Source organism: Notolepis coatsorum, assembly GCF_963971535.1.
Source record: "Notolepis coatsorum genome assembly, chromosome: 1".
Taxonomy (NCBI): Eukaryota; Metazoa; Chordata; class Actinopteri; order Aulopiformes; family Paralepididae; genus Notolepis; species Notolepis coatsorum.
The window spans coordinates 250,572,002-250,588,919 of record NC_140165.1 but is presented as its reverse complement, the minus strand read 5'-3'; the positions used below and the strand labels follow the sequence as shown (position 1 = coordinate 250,588,919).

The following is a 16,918-nucleotide window of genomic DNA, read 5'->3' as shown; positions in this document are numbered from 1 at the left end:
CTGTTTTCAAAATAAAGGTCACATATACATAAACATTAATTGGCATAGATCTCTATAAACGGCCCAACACATTGATCACTTTAGGCACACACTGAAACCAGTAACATCACAAATATGAAGCAGGTAATTACCCATAAAAATAATAAACCTTTCATGGGGTTATTTACAATAATAATAATTCATTTGATTTCTAAAGCACTTTTCATTGTGAAACAAATGTATGCAGAGTTTCTTGTCCTCCTGATTAATGCAATGGTGATCTCATTCAAGGAGCACTACACAAGCGCGTGCACACACACACACACAGTTTGTTGTTTTTGTTCTATTAGTGATTTACACACTTTCTCAGTTGGTTCATTATAAAAGATACAAACCTGAAAACAAACGCACTTAAATGCTAAATAAAAGGACCACAGTAATGAGGCAGGAGGAACATATTTTTTTAATAATGGTAAAATAGTTATTTAAAAATGTGCCTCTAAAAAATATTCTTTTAGGGGCAAGTGTGCCCCTACTAAAAAGCTTAGCGTACAGCCCTGTCTGTAGGAGTCTGTACTGACGGTGTCTGAGAGGTGAAGAGTTACCTCTCTAAGTGCTGGTGGCTCAGTGGAGGAGGAGGAGTCCAGTGTCTCGCCACAAACCTGACAACATGCTGAGCTATCTTCTACCAGAGAGAGAGAGAGCCCATAATAACAGGTCAACATACATTGTTAATAAGGTATGGGAGGGAGATGAGACAGAACTAGAGCTAGATGAGACAGAGAGAGAGAGAGGATGAGACAGAGAGATGGAGAGATATTCAGTGAGGTCTTTATTGATCGGTGCATCACTAATGTAAATGTTTGGTGGTTTTATATTTAACTAAGGCAGACGTCAGGGCTGTACAGTGTGCTATAAAAAAATTGGTCTGATGAATGAATTTACTGCACTAGCACCCGTGCGATAGGCATTCGGTTCATATTGATACTCTTATTTTGAAAATCCTGTGGCAAGTCTCATTTCTGCCCAAGTGCAGCTCCAGCCATAATATCTATGGCTAGCTGCTACCGGTAACTAAACTAAGCTAACCCGGCTCAGAGGCAGAGAAAACAGTGAGGAAAGGGAGGGGGCGGGGGGGCCTCAGCCTCTCTCTGTCCTCTCTCTACGTCAATGATTTTAAGTAGGTGAGGTCAAAGGAGTTTGATAGTATTTACTGAGGATGGCCAGATAATGTTGATATTATCCATGTTTTATTACATGGCGTTTTCACATTCGCCGAAATGCTTGCTTGTGATTGGTCAATAGCGCGCGTCAGAGGTCAGTTATCAGACAATAATGACCGCTGTGGGACAATAATGACCGCTGTGCGCAGCTGTTCGCAATCAAGCCCACAATAATGACCGCTGTGCGCAGCTGTTCGCAATCAAGCCCACTGACATCAGTGCAAACTGCCGGCTGCCGGGGAAGCTGCTGGGGGGCGGAGCGACGAGCACTCAGCGGAGCCAGAACCAGTGTTACTGTTGCGAGTCGATGTAAAATGAATTAGGTATATTGTTAGTAGTTAGCCATGTAATAAGCGGGATAATGTATAGCTATACTCGATCATTGTCGCAAAATAATTGACCTTCACTGACGTTTAAAACACCTCGCCGAGGCGGCTCGGTATTTTAAACTGTGTCGGTCAATTATTTTGCGACAATGACCTCGTAGCCATACATTATCCCTTACATACATGATCATGCAACATAAAAAAAATTAGGAACCGTTTGGGAGAGGGAGGTAGGGAGGGGTTTTAGGTTGTGTGTTGTGAGTTCCAAAAAATTAAACTTAGTTATTTCAAGTTTAAAAAGCTCAATATATCAAAACGTGGCACTTTACAGTGAACAGGAGGTCTATTTGTATTAAAAACAATAGATTGTTTTTCATTTAAATGTCTGGAAGAGCTAAATTAATTTTTTTCAAATTATATTTTCGTTACCTTTTTTGAGTTGATCTAAATATTACTGATTGTGTTAAATGGGTTTATGATATCGTCTCATATCGATTGCAGGCACCTGCATTGTATCGTATCGTGGCAGACTTTGTGATATCAGCAAATATCGTATCGTTGTCCAAAGAATCGATATCGTATCGTATCTGGTGATTCCCACCACCAAAATAGTTAACGTACAGCCCTGCAGACATGATGTGACCCGCCATGTACTGCATATTTTATACTGAGGAAGAAAAACGGAGCAGGATTGGTAAACGGGAGTGGGATTCTATAAAAGTTTGGCTCGGGATTGGGACGGGATTGGGATCAGTCCTCTGTGGGAGTGGGAGGGAGTGGGATTTTTTCTAAACTCTCATTTGGGATGGGATGGGATTATTTCTGTGGGAGTGGGAAGGAGCAGGAGTCAAAATCCACTCACATGTCAGCCACGTCTCACATATAACTGATATAATCACATATAACTGATATAATCACATATAACTGATATAATCACATATAACTGATACACTCACTTACATATAACTGATACACTCGCATACATATAACTGATACACTCACATAGGGGTGGACGGTATAAACGGTATACGGTATAAACGGTATGAATTTGCTCTACGGTATGGATTTTGCCTATACCGTGTAACCGGTAGTGCAGCTCTAAAATAGCAATGACGTCATGTAACCACAGCGCGACTATTTCACTCGCATTTGCCCCTAAAAATAGATAGAATTAGTCATAGATAATAGATATGTGCGAACTGGAAAAAGTTATTTAGGAGGCTTCGCGCAGTGGGCGTGCCAGCCCCTCCCGCACGCATGTAAACACGGGTCTACTAGTCTAGTGGGACGGGACGTCTCCCTGAGCTAACGTTAGCTTAGCTACCGTTACAAAATGACCCAGTCAACTATTCACTTTTAGTTTAATACATGATGAGGCATTGTCTAACCGAACGGTATCTAGTCGGCCAGCTACCGATAGCTCCTGACATCAACAAACGCTCCATCAAGTCTAGTAGAGAGTAGACGTGTATGATAGCTCCGTTAGCCGTTAGCTCACGTTAACGCAAGTTGGTTCACCGTTCAAAACGAAATGTCCCATTGAACTAAATAATTCACTGAGGCGTTGTATTAACGTTATATATCCGGCTAGCAGTAGCTACAGATAGCTCCTGATATCAATGTCTTATAACACTGATTCGATGCGTATTCGAGCTGAGGGCTTGTGAATGTGATTTAACGTTATACCAATACTAGGGCCCAGCTGCAGCGCCGGTGAATCCTGGCCGTAGCTCGAGGCTACTCGAGTATAGGTCCAGCTGCAGCTCCGGAGAATACTGGCCGTAGCTGGAGGCTACTAATGTACACACAGACAGTGGAGCTTGTTGCGTGGTGGCGATGTCTCGCAGATAATACAAGTACAAGTCTAATTATATAATATATATATTTTATATAAAAAAAAAAAAATTATATAAAATTAAAAAAAAAAAATTTATCAAAAATGATGATACCGTGATATATACCGTTACCGTCTATGCTTCAAATTATACCGTGATATACATTTTAGACCATACCGTCCACCCCTACACTCACATAACTGATACACTCACATATAACTGACTCACACTCCAGACTCCACTATAAATAACCTACAGGATGAACTGTGTTTCTTTAACTTCTGTGAAGCCGATTATTTTTTCGATTAGTCGACTAATCGAAAACCAATGTAAAAAAAAAAAAAAAAAAAAAAGGATTTTTTTTTTATTTATTTTTTTAAACTACCTATCTTTGTGAAAGTGGCTTCTCAGCTCTGGTCCAGCTGAAGACAGAGCAGAGGAACAGATTGGACATTGAGCATGACCTCAGAGTTGCTTGTCTACCATCACCCCAGACTTTGAGACTCTTGTCAGGACCAAACAACAACATCATAACATGATGATCCCATAGCAAATTAAAATAATGACTCATGAAACATTTGAATTTGGATCTTGCAACTTTAAATGAAATGTATTTGAAATGTTGAAGTCAAGAATACAGTCAGTCAGTGCATTGAGTCAAGTGCAATCACTCATAACAACTTAAGATAAATAAATTAAATAATACAAAATTGGAAGTGTAGTGCACTGTACTTTAAGTTTAAATAACTAAAATAATAATAAGAAAAAATAAATAACTAGCAGCAGCATCTGCCCCCAGCACCACGGCTGATGGGGCTGTAACTTGGTCCACGACCAGGAGGGGAGGGTGACGTACACTACTGAGTACTGACGTCGTGGAACAGCTGTAGGGGGAGACGGGGATGAGTCAGATCAGACAGACTTCTAGGTCTTTTGTTTGCTGGGTGTGAGAGGAGTCCGTGTGTGTGTGTAATTGTGTATGTGTCTGTGTCTTACTCTGATCGCTGTGTGAGAGTGAGAGGAGTGTGTGTACTGTACTGTGTAATTTGTGTATGTGTGTGTCTTACTCTGATCGCTGTGTGTGAGTGAGAGGAGTATGTGTGTGTGTCTTACTCTGATCGCTGTGTGTGAGTGAGAGGAGTGCGTGTGTAACTGTGTAATGTATTGTGTGTCTGTCTGTCTGATGATCATCATCTCCTGCAGGGGAACACAGTACACCAATTTCTTTAAATTGCAGTGAGTGCGAGCATATCGACATGCTCTGTACTTTAAATAACTACTAAAATAATAATATTAAAAAAAGAAATAACTAGCAGCAGCATCTGCCCCCAGCACCACGGCTGATGGGGCTGTAACTTGGTCCAGGACCAGGAGAGAAGGGTGACGTACTGACGTCGTGGAACAGCTGTAGGGGGAGAGGGGGATGACATGAGTCAGATCAGACAGACTTCTAGGTCTTTTGTTTGCTGTGTGTGAGAGGAGTCTGTGTGTGTGTGTATGTGTGTGACAGACAGTGGTGGTATTGGTGGTGTATGTTAGTAGTGGTGGTGGTATTGGTGGAGTTAGTAGTGGTGGTATTGGTGGTGTTAGTAGTGGTGGTGGTGGTGTTAGTAGTGGTGGTGGTGGTGTTAGTAGTGGTGGTGGTGTTAGTAGTGGTGGTGGTGTTAGTAGTGGTGGTGTTAGTAGTGGTGGTGGTGTTAGTAGTGGTGGTGGTGTTAGTAGTGGTGGTGTTAGTAGTGGTGGTATTGGTGGTGTTAGTAGTGGTGGTGTTAGTAGTGGTGGTGGTGTTAGTAGTGGTGGTGGTGGTGGTGTTAGTAGTGGTGGTATTGGTGGTGTTAGTAGTGGTGGTGTTAGTAGTGGTGGTGGTGTTAGTAGTGGTGGTATTGGTGGTGTTAGTAGTGGTGGTGGTGGTGTTAGTAGTGGTGGTGTGGTGTTAGTAGTGGTGGTGGTGTTAGTAGTGGTGGTATTGGTGGTGGTGTTAGTACGTGTCTTACTCTGATCGCTGTGTGTGAGTGAGAGGAGTGTGTATGTGTCCAATGTGTGTGTGTCTTACTCTGATCACTGTGAGTGAGAGGAGTGCGTGTGTGTGTGTAATTATAATGTATTGTGTGTGTCTGTCTGATCATCATCATCTCCTGCAGGGGAACACAGTACACCATTTACAATTTCTGATGCCAGCAGCCAGCAGGACATTGGCGCCATTGTCATGAACAACCGCCACAAGCTTGCTTGGAGGGATCTCAAACCTTTCCACAGCCTGCTCAATCCATGTAGCAATGTTGGTCCCAGTGTGCCGTTCTTCGAGTGGCATGGTTGTGAGGCAGAAGCTATTGAGCTTCCAGTCATCACTTATAAAGTGACAGGTGATGCCAAGATATGCCTCTGTCGCAACACTGGTCCAGGCATCAGTTGTCAGGGCAATCTTTATTCTTGTTTGCTTTAAGAGCAATTTTAACCTTAGCAAAAGTATCTTCATACTTTCTCTCCATGAGCTTTGTAAAATGAGTTCTGGAAGGTAAGGTGTAACCTGAATGGAATGTTATGTGGTGACCATCTGCTTAAAGCCCTCATCTTCAACCATCGATAATGGTCTCATGTCTTTAACAAGCATGGTGAGGATGCTCTCTGTGAAGACTCCAGCCATTTGAGGGGTGCATGAGCCTCTCTTCAGGACAAACTCATCCACACGTGTTTGCTTTGCCCTACAATAGAAAGAGAACAAAAAAAACAGAAAGCTGTATTAATTATCATCAGAATTTGTAGGCTATAGTATCAGACTATCAGTTTATTTTTATTAATTATAGTCAGCCTTATATATACCTAGGCTAGAAGTAATAATATTGAGATGCAATATCTATGTTTTCCCACTAGAGGGAGTTATCGCTTAAGGGATATTATTTTGTGGACTACAGACAGAGTGACTACAGATATATACGTGAGGTATTTCCGTATCCGGTTGGTCGGCATAACAAACGAAACTAAAAGTGAAGCAGCGCCAGCAACGCTGTAACCTCACCTGTACTAACTACTAAGCATGGCGCTGTTTAACGTTACTTACAACATACAGCAGCAGCGCAGCCTCTATAAGCCTCAGCAATAGAGTTCGCATAGCAAGCATTATATCCATATCCATGAGACGTTCTGTTTTCCAACGTAAAAAATACAATACTATGGCTAACTACTCTAGAACTTACCCATGTTCCGACGACGTCACCGTGGCTCCGGGGTGCTTTCGTTTTAGATGTTCGTGCATCGCCGTGGTGCTGCTGTGAAATGCCAATTCCACCTTGCATAATCGGCATTTAACAGTTTTCTTCGGTTTGTCATCTGTAAAGAATTCCCACACCTTTGATGCCCTCGGTCTCGCTTTTTTTAATTCATCTCCTCCGTCTTTCTCTCTCCCTTCCGCCATCTCATCTCCTCTGTCTTTCTCTCTCCCTTCCGCCATCGTTCATTCTTTCTTCTGAAGTGAAGTTCTTAGCTGCAGGCTGCGTTGTTAAGTACCAGAATGCACTGCAGTCAGACAATGGAAACTATACTGCCCCCAGCAGTTCCTGTAGTGCATTGCAGTTACAAATGAACATTTGCGCATTGCAGTTACTTATTATTAATTGTTATTGTTATTGTTTTTAATGACTAATCGACGCAACAATATCTCGTCGACGATTTTTCATAATCGACATCATCGATTATGTCGACTAATCGTTGCAGCCCTAATTGACTGACTTACTGACTGACTGACTGACTGACTGACTGACTGACTGACTGACTGACTGACTGACTGACTGGGGCTTTCACAAGCTCTGACACACACTACCTGGATTACACACACAGAGAGAGAGAGAGAGAGAGAGAGAGAGAGAGAGAAAGAAAAGAGATTCAGTACAGTTAGACTAGATTCAGATTAGTATGGTAGATTCAGTATGGTAGATTTACATTAGTATGATTCACATTAGTATGGTAGATTCACATTAGTATGGTAGATTCACATTAGTATGGTAGATTCAGTATGGTAGATTCACATTAGTATGGTAGATTCAGTATGGTAGATTCACATTAGTATGGTAGATTCAGTATGGTAGATTCACATTAGTATGGTAGATTCAGATTAGTATGGTAGATTCAGTATGGTAGATTCACATTAGTATGATGATAGAACTTGGAAATCACCTTTGTTGTTTTCTTTTTTATATAATTACATAATTATCTTTCATTTTCCCAAGACATCTGAATAAACATTGAAAATACAAACCTAAGCACATAAATCATCATGTTATAACAAATACATTTAAAAAAAATAATAAGTCGAACCTCTGTCTGATAATGGCTGCTGTAGACGCAGCAAAGAGAAGTAACACAACTGCTGTAGACGCAGCAAAGAGAAGTAACATAACTGCTGTAGACGCAGCAAAGAGAAGTAACATAACTGCTAGTGATGCACCGATGTGAAAATTGTGGCCGATACCGATAACCGATATTAATATTGCTGTTCTGGCCGATACCGATATTTACCGATGTCGATATCTCTGTATAGAAAACACTTTTTTAACGCATAATTTTTTTACTTTTGTAACTTATTTTCAGAAATGACTGATTTTTGAAACTATTTAAGGCCAAAACATGTAATAATTTTTTTATTTTTTTATTTTATTTTTTTTTAATATCGGATATCGGCCCCATCTTGATATCGGACCGATACCGATGTGTAAAAAAACGGCCATATCGGCCGATATTATATCGGCGGCCGATATATCGTGCATCACTAATAACTGCTGTAGACGTCAGCACACAGAAGTAACACAACTGCTGTAGACTCAGCAAAGAGAAGTAACATAACTGCTGTAGACGCAGCAAAGAGAAGTAACATAACTGCTGTAGACGCAGCAAAGAGAAGTAACATAACTGCTGTAGCACACAGAGAAGTAACATAACTGCATGTTGCATTATGAATGAAGTGTAGCTTCATTTACTGTATTTCATACTATATATAGGTAGCATGCAGTACAAGCTTTCAGACTAAGTGTTAGCATTCTTGTTTGTACTTTCAGACTAAGTGTTAGCATTCTTGTTTGTACTTTCAGACTAAGTATTAGCATTCTTGTTTGTACTTTAATCTCTGAATGCCCTCCGTTCCCCTGCATTTTCAGAATCCCTTGGATTTCCTGAACTTGAAACAACAACATGATTGCGGTCAAAGCAAACCAGCGCAGCGGTCCCGGGGATGTCGGGACGAGAGCCACTCCGGCAGATGTCTCGGGGGACAGGAGGACCAAGGACCCCGACAGCAGGGTCACCTCCCCCAGAGGCAAACCCACGAGCCAGGCTCAAAAGATCACAGTCCCCAACGTCAGGTACCCACCACCCCCTGCTACGAGAAACATTGATGGGTCACCCCAGAGAAACCACAACACTGACAAAACAAGTTCTCAGGTTATTATCATACCTAATGTGAGGTACCACCCTCAGATTGTAACAAAAACCTTTGGTGGGACACATCAGAGGAACCATGACAAAAGTGTCCGCGTTAATAACGCTTCTCAAATCAATAAATCCAGACTTACGGGTCCTTTTCCCAGGCCAGAACCAACAGTTCCCAGGCCAGAACCAACAGTTCCCAGGCCAGAACCAACAGTTCCCAGGCCAGAACCAACAGTTACCAGGCCAGAACCAACAGTTCTTAGGCCAGAGCCAACAGTTCCCAGGCCAGAACCAACCGTTCTCAGGCCAGAACCAACCGTTCTCAGGCCAGAACCAACCGTTCTCAGGCCAGAGCCAACAGTTCCCAGGCCAGAACCAACCGTTCTCAGGCCAGAACCAACAGTTCTCAGGCCAGAGCCAACAGTAAAGAGTTCTCGGGCTAACCAAGCCAGACCTCCCGTGGGGTCTCCTCTTCCCCGGCCGGAGGAGGTGCCTGTGGGGTTGAGCATGGAGAAGGAGGAGGTGGAGGAGGTGGAGGTGCAGACGCGAGGCCAGAGGGAGAACCCAGACTGGTTCGCCTGGCGTCAGAACCGGATCACGGCCTCCAACGCTCACCGCATCTCCCACAGTCGCTTCGTCAGCGGGACGAGCCCAGTCCCTGCAGGCTCCTACCTGGCGGCCATTACAGGTACAGTCTGCTGGATACAGGCTTGTTATTACAGAAAGAGTTACTACTAGGGGTGTAAATATTTGACCCCACAACGATTCGATTGGATTGCGATTCTTCAAGCAACGATTCAATGCATCATGAAATCTCTTCATTTGACCACGATTCGATAAATTTTCCATCAGTTAATTCCCCCCAAAAAAAATTATACACAAATGTGGCTGGGGGAACTGATTCACTCAGCATGAATGGACTATAGGTCAATAATAGGGGTGTAAATATTTGACCCCACAACGATTAGATTAGATTACGATTCTTCAGGCAACGATTCAATATTAATTTGACCACGATTCGATGTGATTCGACCTTAGGATCGATGCATTGCGTTGCATCGATGCATTATTACACCCCTAGTTTACTACACATTCAGCCATTACAGGTACTGCTGGATACAGGCTTGTTATCACAGAAAGAGTTACTACACATTCAGTTCAGAAACCCAAAGTTCAAAGTTCATTGGTACTTTACAGGCGACGGGCCGAACATCAAGACCAGAGCCATGACCTGGGGCATCGAGAGAGAGGCAGAGGCCGTCCGCAAGTACCAGGTACCTGTTTGACCCCTGTTTGACCCCTGTTTGTACTGTGAAGCACATTGCATTGTAAACCTGGATGTGTATGAATAAAGTTTGATTGATTGATTTGGGTGAGTGATTGATTGATTGGTTGATTTGTTTGTTGGTTTATTGATTGCATAACCATCACTGATTGGTGTCCATTGGTGTCTATTCACTTTTAGTCATTCATCAATTTAGTCCATTTAAAATGTAAAAACACACTGTGATACATTTGCATGCATCCATTATGAAAGTTCTCCTGATCTGATAGATTTAATTAAATCCTGATTGATTGGTTGGTTGATTGATTAACTGTTTGGTTGATTGACTTACTGACTGACTGACTGACTGACTGACTGACTGACTGACTGACTGACTGACTGACTGAAACACAAAAACGTTCTTAATATTTTAAGTCTATATTTGTGATTCTGTGTGAAGGGGGAGGACTAGCAAAGTAAGATTTTCATTGTACAGTGTAAAGTGGTCCGCACACGGCGGGCGACAGACGTCGCCTGGCGATGTGATCGCCTGTCGCTCAATGACAATCGCTTAGCCCCCCACACCAGAGGCGACCGTTCTCAGGTATAATAAGCTATGTGTCGCTCTGTTTAGCTGGGGGTGTTTCCCCCCGGGAGATATAGGATGGCGGACCGCCGGGACCGGACGTTAGGTTGTTGTGAAGCGGGTTAGCTGGTAGCTGTGTTGTGCAGTACGAGAGAGTATTAACCTGTAAAACCCATATTGAGCTGGAATTAAACCACCATATACAAATACAACCTCTCCTCATTCTTCCTGACATTACTGCATGCCTGATCGCTACGATACGTTCATTACCAACGATTGGACAAGTATTGTTATGCAGCTGCTGAGAGAGTGTATTTTTCACGGAAGACGCAAACTGTTTTGTTCTCAACCATAATTTTCTTTGGACAATAAACCTTACAAACTACATCAGCTGCAGCCTGGACATTAAACTCTGTCAACATCCACAACTTCTTTTGTTACCCGAGTATAAAAACATCTAGTAGGTGCATCGTGGTGCATTGTTCATTTATTAGTTAATGACAAGCGGCCACTACAGCTTCTCAAACTAACGTTATTTATTTAAATGGTTCCCGTTAATAATAATGAACATAAGTAGCATGGTAATAATACAGAGGTTATTGATCAATGAATGTATTGAATGATACATTAATGGTGTACAAATGATACACCAGTAGAACTGTTCTGTACTACTTAGAGAAGTCATGTTATTTCCTCATTGTCCTGCCTGCCGTCGCCTCCAAAAATTGGATCGAGGCGATTTTGAGCGAGGCGACAGAAATAGCTGCGCGACCGTCGCTTCAGAATCTCCTGCCGTGTGGGTTCTCTCATTCATAACAATGAAGGCGATACAATTCTGTCTGGCTAAAATCGCTCGCCGTGTGGGGACCCCTTAACTGTCCGTTTAACTGTGCATATGACAAATAAATATCGTGAATCTTGATTTATTGATTTATAAACTGAATGATTGACTGACTGACTGACTGACTGACTGACTGACTGACTGACTGACTGACTGACTGACTGATTTATGTGGTGGGTCCTCAGAGCCTGAAGAGCAGAGCGCTGGGTCGGAAGGTCCAGGTCCAGGAGTGTGGTCTGTTCATTGACGCCCAGCGGCCCTGGTTAGCAGGCAGCCCAGACGGCATCGTGGTGGATAAACAGACCGGCCAGAGACTGCTCTGTCTGGAGGTGAGGAGTGATCTGTGTACTGTACATGTATCTATTAGGGATGGGTACCCTTCACATTTGAACCGATACGGTACCAGTACCGGTACCTGTGAATCGATACCGGTACCCAACGGTACCTTTTTTCGGTACTTTAGTCTCAAGACATTTAATTTACCTACCTCAGTCGTAAAAAAAATAAAATCCAAACTTCAAATAACTACAATTTCAACCGTTTTCGGCTTGTCATTGCTCCGACTGCTTTGTTGTTGAATCAAGTCAAATCCTAGGTAAGCATATATTGTGCGTGTGAACGTTGACATGAAAAGAAAAAAAGGTAAAAAAAAAAATTTTGTATCTCACTTGAATCGATACTCGGTAGTACCGACGTGTTTCGGTTCGGTACCTCAAAAGTACAGAATTCGGTACCCATCCCTAGTATCTATACTGTAATACATCCATCTGTGTACTGTAATACATGTATCTATACTGTAATACATGTATCTATACTGTAATACATGCATCTGTGTACTGTAATACATGTATCTATACTGTAATACATGTATCTATATACTGTAATACATGCATCTATACTGTACTACATTTATCTATACTGTAATACATGTATCTATACTGTAATACATGCATCTATACTGTACTACATTTATCTATACTGTAATACATGTATCTGTACTGTAATACATGTATCGGTGTACTGTAATACATGTATATATACTGTAATACATTTATCTATTCTATACTGTACTACATGTATCTGTGTACTGTAATACAGAGTACTGATTCTGGTGTTAAACTCTGAGGTATTTACTACTCGTAGCTATGAGAAAAATCGAAAAAATTTATAATTCTAATACGTTTTTTTCCCCTTTTCGAGTAATACACGATCAATCGAGTATAGCATGCGATCAATCTATCTGGATTTTTCTTTAAAATGCCCATCCCTAGTATTTACTATTTTATGTATGTTGTGTGCTCTTGACTCGTAGACAACGGTGGTTTAAACTTGTTGTTGTGGTTCTGATCCAGGTGAAATGTCCCTACAAGCACCGGGACAACACCGTGGCGCAGGCCTGTAGAGACGACCACGCCTTCTGCCTGGAGCTGGAGGAGGAGGAAGGAGAGGGACAGGTAAATTCAACGGAGAGTTCACCGGGCATCCCATAATAACCCTACAGGTCTGACCCCTCTTTGTTCAAGTAACGGTCTGACCCAGCGGTGCCCAGACATTTTAAATATTAACGCAGGCCAAAGAATTAGAAATGGATGATTTCATAAATGTAACAAGTAAATGACAACAGATCCTCTGTCGATGTGTTGATGTGTTGAGAAAATGCACTTAAAGGAACACGCCAACGTCATAGGAAACAAGCTTACCGTCTTCTCCAGAGAGAGACACAAAGATAGATACCAGTTTCCTCTCTGTGCGTTCAGTAGAAAGCTATCCAGCTGCACGCTAGCCTAGCTTAGCACAAATTAATAGGAGTGGATACGGACCACTAGCCTAGTTTAAAACTCCGGGAGAGGTGTTTTTGGCCAACAGCTAGGCTAGCTGGTCCGTATCCACTTCTATTAATTTGTGCTAAGCTAGGCCAGCTCGCAGCCAGATAGCTTTCCCATAGGGTTGGCGTGTTCCTTTGAATTAAACAAATCTGGTCATTTCACTCTCTAGAACCCTTTGGAGGGCCAAAGATAATGTCATGAAGGGCCATATATGGAGCATGCGCCCCCCTGGTCTGACCCCTCCTTGTTCTCTGCTCCTAGCCACCCGTCTACAGTCTGAAGCCGGGACACAGCTACTACACGCAGATCCAGTGTCAGCTGGCCGTGACAGGCCTGCGGCAGGCGGACCTGGCGGTGTTCACCCTGAGGGAGATGGCCATCGTACCTGTGACCTTTGACCCCGACTTCTGGGAGGAGACGGTGTCCAGGCTGGAGGTGTTCTACAGAGAGGGTCTCCTGCCTCACCTCCGGGCCAGGAGACGAGCAGGCGGCACAGCTGTGATACCGGAGGAGTACAGCGTGACCCCCCACAGGGTCAGACACGAGACAGAATGAACTTTGACACTTTTGACGTCATTGGGCCTCATTCACGAAGCGATATAAGAACAGATTTCGCATTACGTCTTATTTTGTTCTTACCTGGGATTCAGCAATGTTTTCTTATTTTTGCTTTTCTCTTCTAAGAAACTTACCCAAATGAGAAAGAGAAAAAAAGGTAAATTGCCCCCAAATACGACTTTAAAACCCCAGAACTTTTCAATAATAATAATAATAATAATTATTATAACGTATTGCGTGCCTTCTGCTTCTGAAATGGATTATATATTGCTGTTAGAACAGATGGATGCTCTGGCCGCCCAGGCCGTACGTATAGAACGCATATTTAGAGATAGTCTAGGTCAGTGGTTCCCAAACTTCTTGTTTATGTGGACCACTAGATTGTTATCAAGAACATTTGCAGACCACCTCGTATGCAAACAGTAAAAATAAATAAATAAACAACTGACTTTGTCCGTTGCTTCAGAATGGATTTGGTAGAGAGAGAGAGAGAACTCCACGAAAAACCCCTTTGTTGACAAAAAAACACAAGCTGTTGCGTATCAAATACGCTAAAAGTCATGTAAAGAAGACAAAGACCTACTGGAGTTCCATTTTATGGAGTGATGAGTCTACAACTCTTTGGCCCGATGAACTGTAGCTATGTGTGGCGTAAAAAAATACCAGCTTTGATGAAATCAACTGTCTCCCTAAGGTGAAACACGGCGGTGGATCAGTGATGCTTTGGGGCTGTTTTTCCACCTTTGGGACCGGCAATCTTGAGTGTGTTCATGGAATTATGGAACAGTATAAAATACCAGGAGATCTTTGCGGGCAATGTTTTGCCATCCGTTTCAAAACTCAACATGGGGAGATGCTGGACATTCCAACAGGACAACAACCCCAAGTGTAACTCCCTCTACTTGCAATGATGACAGCAACATGTTCTTGATATTACTGATTGGATTTATTTCAATCCGAACCGTGAGAACTGTGAAAACATACATGAAATACAATAAATCACAGCTCAAACAATAACAACATACATCCATATTATCTCTACTTGTCTCTTAGTGGCACATGTCTTTGCCAAATGAACTTAACCTACAAGCACATTACGTCCTTCAATCATTGATGCTTAGCAAGCCTTTAGCTAGCACCTTAGCTACATGGCATGGGCCTACACATAGCAACATTTACGACACCAAACATACCTTATTGGCTGCATGCAATAAGAGAGGAAATTATGGACTTTAGCAGATTCTTCTTCTTGCTAGGAGCTCTACCCGAAACGACTGGTTGTGGCCGAAACGTCCACTTATATAAGGATGTGCGAGGTTCTAGAATGTTCAGCTATGACATCATCAAGAACGTTCCAGAATGTTGTGGCAGAGCTAATGTTCTAGACTGTTCTAGACATACCTCAAAGTCAACAAGAGCTTGGTTCCAAGAGATGGACTGGACCGTTCTACCCTGGCTGAGTCAAAGCCCGGATTTGAACCCAATTGAGAACATCTGGTGGGACTTAAAAAACGCAGACCGACTAGACTCGCTCAAATAGAGGGGATCGCCCGTGAGGAATGGGCCAAGATACCGCGGGCATGCTGTGAGAACCTGGTGCACGGCTATGCGTCACGTTACATGCCGCACTCAAAGCCAAAGGTTTTTGTACCAAGTATTGAATGTGCTTGGCGTATATGGTGAATATGCTTGTGTATACATCTTTTGGGACTTCCATGTGTGTGGGGGGTCATCATCGTGGCCGGTAACCCCCTCTCCAGTGGCAGGTACAATCCTCTACAAAAACATTAAAACATTGTTTCATTATAAAAACCTTGTAAAGAGTCCTTGTGTAATGTGTTTCTTGTAAATAAAAAAATGGTACATTTATAAAATAAACCTATATTGCTGATGGCTGAGTGGCGCAGTGGGCAAGGCGCTTGCCACTAACGCAGGAGACGCTGGTATCGAGCCCAGCTCTCGCCGTTGCTACCGGCTTGGCCGGCCGTCATACTAACACAATTGGCAGTGTTAGAGGGTGGGAAAGCCGGTGGGTGGGGATTGGACGTTGTGGACAGCGACTCCTACAGGTCGGTTGGGTGACGCCGGTGCAGCGGAAACAGGAAGTATCGGGGGCAGCGTGAGCCTCCCACGCGTTACTCCTCACCACAGAGTTCGAGCTGCTGCGGTGAAAAGATGCAACAGGCTGCCTCCTCGTGTACCGGAGGGAACACGTGATGCAAGGCTTCTGTCCTCACTACAGCCAACCAGTGGGAGGCATAGTCTAGCAACGTTCAAGACAGGGGAGGGAAGAATTGGATAATACGAAATTGGGATGGGAGAAAAATAGAAAATGGGGAGAAAAAGTGTATAAAAGAAAAAATAAATAAACCTATATTGCAATGGGGGTTGAATATACCACCCAGTCTGACTTGGAGCATGCACTGTACTATGCGGAGAGATGTGCCATCCAGTCTGACTTGGAGCACGCACTGTACTATGCAGAGAGATGTGCCAATTGTGCCATCCAGTCTGACTTGGAGCATGCACTGTACTATGCGCACTGCCAGCCAGGCTTTAATGCGGGATTATTCAGACTAGATCTATTTGCAGAGCCAGATGAGTGGCTGCTTAACCGTTAACCGGTATTTCCCAACCTACTGCGCGATTGGCTCTTGACAAGTGCACAGTCGTTCAGTCTTGACAAAGCCTACTTTGCTGGAACGATTCACTTTGCACATACTGTATACAGTACGTGTGTGTGTGCTGCCGGAGGTGGTCAGAAGTGCGCAACTAGACGGTATAAATATGGAATATTAATACAGTCTATTCCACTATATAGGTGCTGTATGATGACAATACATTTGAATCTGATCTCATTTTGATCTGTCGCAAAGCGCTCCAGCGCTACCTGTTGAATACGGGGATCAGCTGATGCAGACCCATGTTTTGAACACGCCTTATAAGGAGCATGCCAGGTGTGTCTATGCAAATTAATTGAGCGCAAACGCGCATTTCAGTTTAAGAATGAGTGGGATTCATCATTCAACACACCTGGGTAAGAACGGATTTGGACGTTATGA

General features: G+C 43.0%; 1 protein-coding gene across 2 annotated transcripts in view; it reads left to right on the top strand.

Moving 5' to 3' along the window:
* The window catches only part of LOC311232129 (uncharacterized protein), a 17,829-nt gene extending 2,161 nt beyond the window's left edge, over nucleotides 1-15,668 (top strand). The window contains exons 2-6 of one of the 2 annotated variants that reach the window (XM_084318825.1): nucleotides 8,511-8,714; nucleotides 9,979-10,055; nucleotides 11,658-11,801; nucleotides 12,825-12,926; nucleotides 13,560-15,668. In XM_084318825.1, the coding sequence (XP_084174951.1) occupies nucleotides 8,585-8,714; nucleotides 9,979-10,055; nucleotides 11,658-11,801; nucleotides 12,825-12,926; nucleotides 13,560-13,853 (747 nt within the window). In that variant the 5' untranslated portion in view covers nucleotides 8,511-8,584 and the 3' untranslated portion in view covers nucleotides 13,854-15,668. Of the gene's footprint in view, nucleotides 1-8,510; nucleotides 9,470-9,978; nucleotides 10,056-11,657; nucleotides 11,802-12,824; nucleotides 12,927-13,559 lie in introns of those variants that run through there. The other variant, XM_084318824.1, reaches the window with a different exon arrangement.
* Nucleotides 15,669-16,918: the final 1,250 nt, after the last annotated feature.